This window comes from Centroberyx affinis, unplaced genomic scaffold, assembly GCF_046629955.1.
Source record: "Centroberyx affinis isolate AG114_WGS23_722 - 3 ecotype Tasmania unplaced genomic scaffold, CSIRO-AGI_Caff_v1 ptg002187l_1, whole genome shotgun sequence".
Taxonomy (NCBI): domain Eukaryota; kingdom Metazoa; phylum Chordata; class Actinopteri; order Beryciformes; family Berycidae; genus Centroberyx; species Centroberyx affinis.
Genome location: NW_027280495.1, coordinates 71,418 through 83,042, shown reverse-complemented (window position 1 = coordinate 83,042; position 11,625 = coordinate 71,418). Strand labels below are relative to the sequence as shown.

Sequence of the window (11,625 nt, the reverse complement as noted above, 5' to 3'; positions counted from 1 at the left end):
CTGTGTAGGGGTAGGTTTTATAAGCCGACATTTCATTTGAATTCAGCAAAAGTAATCCCCATGTTGGATGCACAAGAATGAAAACATGTCAGAATTTTGGTGATATTGATACTGCCATTGCAAGTCAATTTTGTGGCTCGGGCATCTGACCAACTGAGGTAAACTTTAGAGCAGGAGGGCTTCAATCTGAATTGTCAATCACCTGCAGGCTCATTGCCAGTGGCTGGGTGGGTAGCCTATATGGGAGGAGGGGGAGAGGGGGCTAAAAATGCTAACTGGCTAAGTACAAGTAAATGCTGGGAGTACATGTATATTCCCATGTTGCATTTTGTTGGGTTTGTGGTGCTTGAGAGACACAAAGGTTATTTTTTTGATGTCACAAAATTCCTGTCATGTTAGCATTTTGTGACCCTGAATCAAGTCACTTTTTTATGGTTGTGCAGCTGTCTTAAAACAGAAACAGAACGCTATGTCAGTGACAACACTTTTATTATATTATTATCATTGTATTATATTATATCTTTAATTGAAAATCAAAATAAGTGGCCACAGACTCAGAGGTGGCAGAAAGTGAGAACCCCTTCCCTTCCCTTCTGCTCTTTTCCGGGTTCCATCCCAACCATTTCCGTCTTCCTTTCTAGCTGACAAACGTTGGAAGTTTGCAATGGATTAATATATCTTGCCATTTATTACCTCTTTGGTGTAGACCGGCATTTTCCCACAACACCCTGCTTCTGCTTTCACAGATGACGAAAATGGCGGACAACGCAACAGTGGTAGGTCCCCGAAAGATACAATTTTAATTGCGAGACATTAGGTATTTTCAGCATAGAAATTAACGTGTTGTTTTCGACAGGTGGAGGTCGTCGAAGGCTGTCGCCTCCCCGTTCTTCGTAAAAATCAAGAAAACGAGGATGAATGGCGTAAGTATTTCTCAGTAGTTTCGCCAGCGCTAAGCTAGCTAACTAGCTAACCTCAGCTGTTGTTAACAAACGTAATGGCCTTTAGCTAAAACATTGTAAACACTACAGTCAGCAAGAACACATGAAATTACGCAATTTAAAGTTAAACAACGTAATTTTAAAGAATTAAATGTATTTTTTTTAAAGCTTTATTGGCCTCCAGTACATCATTAACTAGCCAAGTAGCGAGATAATTCTAAATAAGATAGGGTTTCTAATTAGAATAGGCCAGACCAAAACAATCTGTGTTTTCAAGCTGTGTGTTATGACTCCACAAACAGAATTGCTCTAAGTACATGACATCTTGCTTGGACGCATTTTGGCTCAATTTTAGGGGTCATTTTGGGGCCACCTCCGCTGTCCTGTATTGAGACAGGCTAAAGGAAGAGAACAGGTATCACAGTCAGTGCAGACAGCACAACAGATTGGGACAGGATTCAGTCTTTTGCTATATAGTGTGTGTACAAATTGGCACTACGAGCGTTGGAACACACTCAATAAACTGGCAATAAAGTGAGTGCACTGATTGCTGTGTCAAGAGGTTGTTGGCATCAAGAGTCCACTGGCTGCAGCTGTGTCAGTGTTTTACAGCTGTGAGAAGAAAACAAAACAGTAATTATCATTATGTATTTTAAATGTATACTGCTTATTTACTGTGTATTGATGTAGGTTGACTGTAAATAAATATATGCCCATAATTAACATTGAGGTCATCAATACCCCTCAGTTTCACAGTCATTTGTTTTGATCTTGTGAGAATCAATTAAGTTAGCCCTGATATGTCTCTTTCTGTTTTTGTTAGTGACTGTATGCCAAAATGTTGCAAGGTAGTGTGCCTTGTTTATCAGCAAACACACAAGGGGTAGACAAAATAATGGATCGGAAATGCCACATGAAAGAGGTCTTCAACTTTGAAGTAAAAAAAATCATAATTGCAAAGGGAGCTGCACAGGCGAGTCATGTAAAGTTGAATCTCAATTAGCCGCTTGTGTCAGTTTCAAAAGAGGTTTGACAGTCATCACCTTTTATATTTGAGTTTTCAAAGCAAGGTCCGTGTGGCAACAAACTGTTCCAAAGAGAACGACTTACAACTGAATTGTTAGGGTCTTCTCTTGAGCTCGGCATACACCCGATCCATCAACCAATGCTTCAATCAAATGTAAACTTTTAAAATGTATTTGCATTGCTCGCTACTAACTGTTCACTACAGTTTATTTTGGTGGAAGAAGTGCTGCTGGCAAGTGTCTGTTGAGGTAGCAGCCACTGTCAGGCAGTAAAATAAAGTTTGATAACTTTGGCATTTCAGATTTGTCCTTAATATCGAGTTATCTCTTATAGCTAACTAGTGGCAAGCAAGCTGTATCTTCACTACTACTAGTGATAAACTTGATAGCTAGTTAAATACCTATGATAGTTTTAAGTTGGTTTCTTTTTTCTTTTTTTGCAGCATTGGCTGAAATTCTAAGTGTGAAGGAAATCCCTGGAAGAAAGCTTTACTATGTTCACTATATTGACTGTGAGTATTTGTTTGTTTTTTTTCACATTTTTCTGTCTTTTTACCTGCAAGTGTTCTTGTGGTCTAATTCATATTAGACCAAAATGTCATGGCACATGTGTTGTTGTGTTTGTGTGAAATTGCTTGTGTTAAAAGTCAACAAGCGTCTGGATGAGTGGGTCACACCCGACAGGCTGGACATGAAGAAGCTCCAGTTCCCTAAGAAAGAAGCTAAAACACCAACCAAGAATGGCCTTCCAGGGTCCCGTCCCAGCTCTCCAGAGAGAGAAGTGGTGAGTGTGTACTGCACTGCTAGATGTTTATCTCAGACCCTCAAATGTCAACAGTAAGCTCAGGTTTGGAAAAATCACTTTAGCTTTGCTAAGGTGCTAGTGTATACAAGGAAGATGGCTTCCTCTTGGATGATCCTAGCTTTTACATCCCAGCATGATGGACAGCCGTATGGTGCCTGTATGATGAAGGTAATGACCACTTGGAGGAACAGTTTGTGTAATCGATGGTCCATACCACAAGTCACTTGACACCCTAGTCAATACATAATAACTTGGGTTTTTTATGAGCTGTTCGACAGTGGTGGCCAAGTTGCTAGTCCTAGCCTTGGCGTAACATTCGGACATCAGCAGCTATTTGCATGGTAGCCTTACTAATGGCCTGCAACACCATGTGTGCTGCTCGAGTTGAGCAATTACTTGGTTGAAATCAGCCAACAGAGTATACGATGTGGTGATTTGCTCTATGAACACAAGGATACAATTTGTGTTCAGATTTTTACATTTAACTTAGCTTAGCTTTGGCACACCTCGGATAATAGCAATTAAAGCAGACCGTTTCACAAAAAAATCTCCAGTTGTGAGAAAGATTGAAAGCCTCAGTTTCCATCCATGTTTTTATATTCATTCTATCAAATATCATTTTGACTCCAACTGATTGCTACAGAAACTGTTTATTTTTCTTAATTATTATTCAAGCTACTTTAAATTTGTGTGTACATTGAATACCAGAACACTCAGTGACTTTGAGGGTTAACATGTGAATGTCAGTTAACTCCCTTCCTTCTCTTCCTTTCTATTCAATTTAGCGGAAGAGTCTAGAGCTCAACCTACAACCTGCCGCAGCTCCTTCCAGAGGCAAAACCCTCCCCACACCGGTACAAGTTGAATTTACCCATTCTAGAGAGCCATGACTAAAGCTCTGTACACATTGGACCAGATTTACCTTGGGATAACCGGGAATAAGGGCTAAATTTGATATGCTGTGGCTACTAAACAGATACAGTCTTGGCTAATACTGAGATAAAATCAATAGCTTTTAACTAATACATTGGTTTGTATTTGGCAAATTCGAGCACATGTCTCTGGTTTGGCTGGAATCTAAAAATCTTGTATCTTTGTACTCATCTTTTCACTGAACTTCTAACAATATTTCTCTGGTGCAGAAGAGGAAAGCAGAGTCCGTCTCCTTGGCGACTCAGGCGTCCCCGGTCACCTCCGTGCCTTCACTGCCAGGTTCAGCTGAAGCCACTCAGGCGTCTGTTTACCCTGCTGTGAGGGAGACCAACACCTTCAACCCCAAGGCCCGCGACGACCACGAGCAGATCTCCTCTCTGACAACGGTGAAGCAAAACTTTCAGGCTTTTTCAGTGTTGGATCTGAAGTCTCTAAATCATTCGCTAGTGTGTAACCTCTGTTTTCTCAAAACAATAGAATGGCACGGCCCGACGACTCATCCCCTCTCAGCCAGGGAGGAAGAGGAAGGCTAACTGTGGGGGCACTGATGAGGTATGCAGCTCAAAGATATTTCATCTTCACATACAGCTTATTATTTTCCATTTGTATTCCAACATAAACCACCATATCTTGGTCTCTCCATTTTTCAGTTTTATACATATGATGTAATTGGACTAATTAAATGTCAGTCACTGCTAGCTTTTTATTTTAATCCTCATTGGGTTTTTTTATTTTGCAAACAGAAATAATTATTTTTAATTTACACATTTATTGGTAGCATTCTGGGAATCTCAAATTCATGGGCTGACAAATACAAAAGAGTCGGTTAGCTCAAAGAACCACTTTACTTTAGTATCTGCATCAGCAATACGGCTATTGCAAGCCAAAACAATCCAGAATACTTGCTTTACTGATATGAGCAGAATTACAGTGTTATAAAAGGTTTTGCAGAAATGCATGATTGAAAAAAAATTACTCACAATAATAATGTAATCCCTTATCTAACCCTTAAATTAATATTGTGTGATCTGACATAAGAATGTTTCCTGTCTTAAAATATTCACACTCTTCAGGAAGAAAAATGCTTCTGATTATAATAAATACATACAGTATAATGCTAATGATGTAAAAGGTAACATTTCACTTTGGTTCAGTATTTTCATTTTTCAGCACGCTCACTTTGACATAAGCAGTCAGCCTCTGAAACTCCTCTATGCTTTAAGATGTGGAGTTCGTATTAATATCGCCCATGTTATGTGAAGACAAGTATGTTGCGCAATTAATGGATTAATTAGCTTGATTATGGCGGGACATTAGGCAGCTCAAGTGCCTCTTGTTTGATTAGACGCCACTGAATATGAAAAACAATTATCTGAGGACTTTGCTTTACTTTGATTATCAGCTAGATTTTTGAACTTGTTAGTTTATGAATTTGAGACCAACAGAAGTTAATCTAATGCATGATAACATACCAGCCAGTATTAGGGGCTGACTGTTCACTCTGCTTTCATACATTTTAATTTTTCAACATTCATTGTCCCTGGAATGTGTATTTACAGGTTTCCAGGCTTTTCCCACTGATTTTGGCTAATTACAGAAGTTTTTATAAAAGATGATAACACAGAATGCAGAATGACAATATTACCTCAGTCACCCCGCTGTAGGCTGAGTTCATGTTTGGATGTGATGCTTCTTGCTTCATTCTCACAGTGTGATTGCTGTACTTCATTTGTGTGAAACTGCAATGATTTTTTTGACTGTCAAGAGTGTTTATTTACACTTTTGACATGGGTCATTTGCAAACATATACTGAAAGAAAATCTTATCTACATAATTGAGACTGCCTACATTATAACATTGTTTTTAATCAAAATTAAGCTTCTTAAAGTTTGCTTTGAGAGGTTGGTGGAGAAAGCCAGGATGACAGTAGCTTAGTCTATTTGTCTTTCAATTACACATTGAAAGGATTTAATGTCTGAAGTCAATGCTACCGAAAAAATGAGTAAACCTACTTTGTTTACAAACCTATAGCAGTTCAGCCTCTGAGTTAATTTTCAGTGCTTCTGTACTACTTCCAGCAAGCTCCTTCCACTTGAGCAGTTAACCTGTGGTGTTGAGTATATAAAATTGCAGCACTTGCCCTCCCACTTTTCTTATTTAGTCAATCTCTTATGACAATGGCTATTGGGTTCTTTGAATAAAGCGAACAAATCAACCTGTCAAATCCACATAAAAGAATTGGCCGAACATTTATTTTTACTCTTTAACCTCGCTCTTCATTCATTGTCTGATATCACTATCAACAGCCAATTGCGAATATTGGTGGCTAACTACTGATGAACCCACACTGGAATATGTTCGCTAAAACTACAAATGTTATACTGAAGTTGGATATTGCTTTCAATTTACCCCTGTAACTCAACTGTTTAGTCAAACATTCAGTGTAAATAAAAATCATTTTATTCCCCTCTTAAGTTTCCAAAAGCCCCTGTTCGCTTGTGTTTTTCTGATAGATGATAAAGGTTTTGCAGTATAACAACCCTCGAAGTGCCACTGTCTATCTGCCACCACAAGAGGTCTGTTTTATTTCCTATTATTGCCCATTGACTGTGTATTGCTCTCCAGAGCCAGCTGTGCCATAGTGGGTCCAGTAAAACAGAGGAGCTGCTTACCTCTGACCCGAGCTTAGTCCTTTTGGTAGAGAAATGGGTTTAACCTGGCCATTGTGGTTACTTGTTAAAAGAAATTTTCTCTGAATTTGTAAAAATATTTAAACTCTATCAGCTTTTTAAGTTACACAGCTTTAAGTACTTCAAAATGATTGCAGTAAGAGTGCATTAAAGTGAGAATTAATGATGTTGGTGCCTAACGTTGCCTCTCTTTACCACCAGGACTCCCAGGACAGTTCTGACGGCATCCCGTCCGCCCCCCGCATGACTGGCAGTCTGGTGTCCGACCGTAGCCATGACGACATAGTCACCCGGATGAAAAACATAGACTGTATAGAACTAGGCCGTCACAGACTGAAGCCCTGGTACTTCTCGCCGTACCCGCAGGAGCTCACCGCGTTACCCATCCTCTACCTCTGTGAATTCTGCCTCAAGTACCTCAAAAGCCTCAAGTGTCTCCAGAGGCATTTGGTGAGATTCTGTTTGAAACCTCTGTAGATAACTTCAGCCCTTTCTCTCCTGCTGTATAGATTATTGAAATTCGCTCTCATCTTCTCGTCTTTATCATCTCATGACAGACAAAATGTAATCTTCGGCATCCCCCAGGCAATGAGATCTACCGCAAAGGCACCATCTCGTTCTTCGAGATTGACGGCAGGAAAAACAAAGTTAGTGATTTATGAGTTATTATTCCCTCCTCAGAACATTTTTAATATTGGGTGTATTTTTTTTTTTTTAATTATTATTATTATTATTTTTTATTGAATAATACCATATTTTTTTCCCCAGACTTATTCCCAGAACCTGTGTTTACTGGCCAAGTGCTTCCTGGACCACAAAACGTTGTATTACGACACAGACCCTTTCCTCTTCTATGTAATGACGGAGTACGACTCCAAGGGCTTCCACATAGTGGGCTACTTCTCCAAGGTACAAATTCTATTGAACATTTTAAAGTGCTTTTACAGTGTTTATATACACTCACAGAGCACTTTTTTTTAGGAACACCTGTACACCTGCGTATTCATGCAATTATCCAGTCAGCCAATCATGTGGCAGCAGTGCAATGCATAAAATCATGCAGATACAGGTCAGCAGCTTCAGTTAATGTTCACATCAAACATCAGAATTGGGAGAAAATGTGATCTCAGTTACTTTGACCGTGGCATGGTTGTTGGTGCCAGACGGGCTGGTTTGAGTATTTCTGAAACTGCTGATCTCCTGGGATTTTCACACACAACAGTCTCTAGAGTTTACACAGAATCGTGTGAAAAACAAAAAACATCCAGTGAGCAGCGGTTCTGTGGACGGAAACACCTTGTTGATGAGAGAGCTCAGAGGAGAATGACCAGACTGGTTCGAGCTGACAGAAAGGCAGCAGTAACTCAGATAACCTCAGAGCAGAAAAGCATCTCAGAAGGCACAACACGTCAAACCTGGAGGCGGATGTCACTTTGGTAGCTGGTTGACGTTGAGCTGAAAGCTGATACCTACCCAGTATTAGTAAGGTGTTCCTAATAAAGTGCTCAGTGACTGTATATGTGTATATATATTTTTTTTAATTTACCAAGCTAACTCATTGATCTGCATGTTTCCACTGGTAATAGCTATTAAACATTCTAGCGCCTTACTAAGGTTTCTCAGCTCAAAATTAACTTTTGTCCTCTGTGTGCAGGAGAAAGAGTCGACAGAAGATTATAACGTGGCCTGCATCCTCACCTTGCCTCCTTACCAGCGGAGAGGCTATGGCAAACTGCTCATTGAGTTCAGTAAGTGTACAATTTTGAAAACAATGGCAAGACAGTGTTCAATACATGTCTGTGTGCTTTGGAACATTTTCTGTATTCACCTCACAAGTGATAATCTCTTCACTGTGTGTTTGTGTGCTGTATTTGTCAGGTTATGAGCTGTCCAAGGTCGAAGGAAAGACAGGCACTCCTGAGAAGCCGCTTTCTGACCTTGGTCTTTTGTCCTATCGCTCCTACTGGTCCCAGACCATCCTGGAAATTCTCATGGACCTGAAGCCTGACAACGGGGAGAGGCCGCAGATCACCATCAAGTATGTGGCCCATGGCTTTTTAACTCAACCTTTCGATGTAGCTCGAGAATAATATTCAGTTATTGGTTCCCTTTTTATTTAATGTTTTATTTTGTCCCTCCAGTGAAATCAGTGAGATCACCAGTGTGAAGAAAGAAGATGTAATTTCAACGCTTCAGTACCTCAACCTAATCAACTATTACAAGGTGAGAGACCAAGATAACATCTTTTGTCTTAAATTTATCATAGGACATCTTGATTCTTGCATTAAATTTGAGCCTGTTTTTAAAGTGATGATACACAGGCAAATAGAGCAAATATTTCTGCCAATCAGTAGTTAAGGTAACAGTTTCAGTAGATAAAGAAGACTGTTCATGGGCAATTTAACTGAAGAATTTTGGTTGTTGGCAGTGTGAAAATGGATAAAATTACAGAACTTTCCACGAAAACTCAACTTTTTACTTGAGCAAGTTGACCACTTCATTCTCATCAATGATGAAATGAATAACATTTGAAAACACATTGCAGACAGCTAATGCTAGCTGCTAATGTTGTAGACTAGCAGTGTCCAGTCAAATGTCATAAATGTTATATAACATGACTGTTTACTTTAAAGATTCATATGAATGAAGATGTCAGTGTAGCCAAGTGAAACATTATGAATTGACTCTTCTCACCCTGGTCACACCACCTTGGTGTGAAATGTTTTGAAGGAAGCACAGGTCTTCTGACCGCTTATCTTGTTTCTGATTGGATGATGTTGAAACTTTGGCACCAGATTTGCCCAAAATGATCATCACCTTATGATGATATATGGGATTCCATGATTCCAAAAAAAAATGTTTTGACTGTCTTGTCTCTTGCATCTAGGGTCAGTATATTCTGACTCTCTCTGAGGACATTGTGGAGGGGCATGAAAGAGCAATGCAGAAGAGACACTTGCGCATAGATCCAAAATGCCTTCACTTCACCCCCAAGGACTGGAGCAAGAGGGGCAAGTGGTAGAGTCCCAACCTTTTCAGCCAATCCCCTTCCTCTGACAGCAGACTTAACTGAAGCAAGCGGTGTATCAGATACAGCTTTTTGTTGAGTTGTGGAGCCTCTATACAGAAACCTTTTTGAACCCAAGACTCCTTTTGTTTAAGATGTAAACAATGAGCGGAAGTTGTCATTCAAGATGCGTATGCTTTTATTGTGAATAATAAAAAAAAAACTATTAAATACAAAGCAAATTTAGGGAAAAAAGAGACAGACTGGTTAATGGTGTGACAGATTTAAAAAAAAAAAGAAAAAAAAAAAGCCTTTTTAACAACAAAATAAAAAAAAGTCCATGTGGCTAAGTCTTTATCTCTTCAGAAAGTTCATAAGTGTAAAAAAGATCATGTTTATGACCTTAACAATACATTATAACTGGGGTAAGGTATCTACTAAAACAGTGGAAATTAAAGCCTAAGAAGGCAAATAGGCCGCCTCATGAAGATGAGATGGTAGGTTTGCAGGTGATAATGATTCTGTATGGCATCGCCTCATATGAAACGTGTCCACATTTTTTCCTAAATTTTTTCCTATATTTAGTGTGTTTCTATGGCGCATCACACACGTGTGGATCTTTGTCTACGTTCTTTGTGCCTGGCACACAGCAAGGAAGTAGAAGAGGTTCAAGGTTGCCATCAAGGATAATTTTTTATGTATCCCAAAAATCGTATAAAAACTTATAAGGATAACTTCTGGAAGAAAATCCATCCTTGTTCGACAAACTTTTTGCCAAGAATCCTTAGGCAGAGACTCTTTCCAGAAACATCACATTGGTTTTTCATACAACAGCAGTTGTCAACTAAACCTGAGCTGATGGAAACTGGACTAGATTTGGAAAGGGGACACATTTTTCGAGAAACTTTACAAAGAAGGCACATTGTCACTGTGAGACCTGTGGCACTCATTAAACACTGGGACAAAAAATATCTACGCAGCACTCCAAACCTTACTTATCAGTTTTTACTATAAAACAGTAATTGTGTACAAAGTGTCGAGGCTTGGAGTCATCGCTCCGCTTCTGCCTCTGTTTCACTTGGTGCATCTGTTTGTTTTAATTTTGAAAGCAGTAGTATCTGTTGATGAAAAGAGTAGAACAGCCAACATGGCCATGTCAAGTTTATCATTTATTTACAATATTAGTCTTGCTTTAAAACCACACTGTTGATTAGTTTGTAGTGTTCCATGTTCTTTATATGATCATACTAGTGAATATCTCTCCTTTTTGGTTCAGATAATTCTCAGTCAGGACCATCTGTCCACAGTGTGCAATGAGACAAATCAATTTTCCCAAATAACTTTGTTACCTGTAATAATTGTACATACTGAGACTGTTTTGTAAAAACAAAAATGCTTAGAAAAGAAACAAGCCATGTTGAACTGTTAGAAGAATGTAAATTATGTGTACAGTTGTCTTTCCATTTTTTTACTTGAATGTAAACTAACAGGTGGCACAATAATGATGTAATGAAACTTTACTGACTTAACTGTTGTTGTTGTTAGGAAAATGCATCAAAAAAGTGATATCTTTCTTTCAGTTTGTTTCATGTTTACACGTCTCTTAGGATGTTGAAGCCCAAATTTATGTAGTTGAAATTCTCCGGATTTGCTATATCTTTAAGTGAAATACATTTAAAGTATGATTTGGACGTTTGATATGAAAATGTTGTTAAATTGATAAAAAAAAAATATCTGAAAAACTCAAAAGTGTCTTTGTTTTAATGTGAGTAAAGGGTCCATTCTTAATTTTAGCCACTGGTAGTGCTGAATGAATGGATGTCACCGGAGCCAACATGACTTGTTTGAAATTTTATGCTATATTATATTTTATCATAAGCAAAGAGTTGCTGATTTCTGTTCATCTAAGGCTGTTTGACAATGGATTCTAAAACGTTACGGCTGACCCCGTGACTTCCTTTAGTGGTGGTTAACTTTTCCTGCTGTGTGGTGATTACCAGACAAACATATTTCCCCTTCAACTGGTTCTTGCTGTCTGTGCAGAATAACAACCTGAATGGTAATTTCACTGGAATTCAGATATCTTGTGCATTGAGATAAGTGACACTCAACAAGCCCACAGTGAACACGCCCCCTGCAACACTCCCCAATCCGTAACACAAATTACACTAGTTGTAAGTCATCACTGTCTGGAAGATGTATTGAGAGATGCATGGATGTAAGA

The 11,625-nt window shown here is 38.9% G+C and overlaps 1 protein-coding gene across 1 annotated transcript; it reads left to right on the top strand.

Annotated features, from left to right (window-relative positions):
- The first annotated feature begins 749 nt into the window (after positions 1-749).
- kat5b (K(lysine) acetyltransferase 5b) lies at positions 750-11,130 on the top strand. The gene is made up of 15 exons (XM_071532393.1): positions 750-776; positions 857-923; positions 2,410-2,478; positions 2,614-2,750; positions 3,557-3,625; positions 3,914-4,090; positions 4,182-4,256; positions 6,218-6,280; positions 6,596-6,844; positions 6,952-7,041; positions 7,163-7,303; positions 8,049-8,142; positions 8,273-8,432; positions 8,536-8,617; positions 9,282-11,130. The coding sequence occupies exons 1-15, from the start codon at positions 756-758 to the stop codon at positions 9,414-9,416; spliced, it is 1,629 nt and encodes a 542-aa protein (XP_071388494.1). The 5' UTR covers positions 750-755; the 3' UTR covers positions 9,417-11,130.
- The last annotated feature ends 495 nt before the right edge of the window (positions 11,131-11,625 follow it).

Bases quoted from the DNA above. Each gene is read 5' to 3' on its own strand.
- kat5b (XM_071532393.1), top strand. From the start codon at position 756: ATGGCGGACAACGCAACAGTG. The intron at 924-2,409 runs GTAAGTATTTCT...CTTTTTTTGCAG, and splicing joins AGAAAACGAGGATGAATGGC to CATTGGCTGAAATTCTAAGT. The intron at 6,845-6,951 runs GTGAGATTCTGT...ATCTCATGACAG, and splicing joins AGTGTCTCCAGAGGCATTTG to ACAAAATGTAATCTTCGGCA.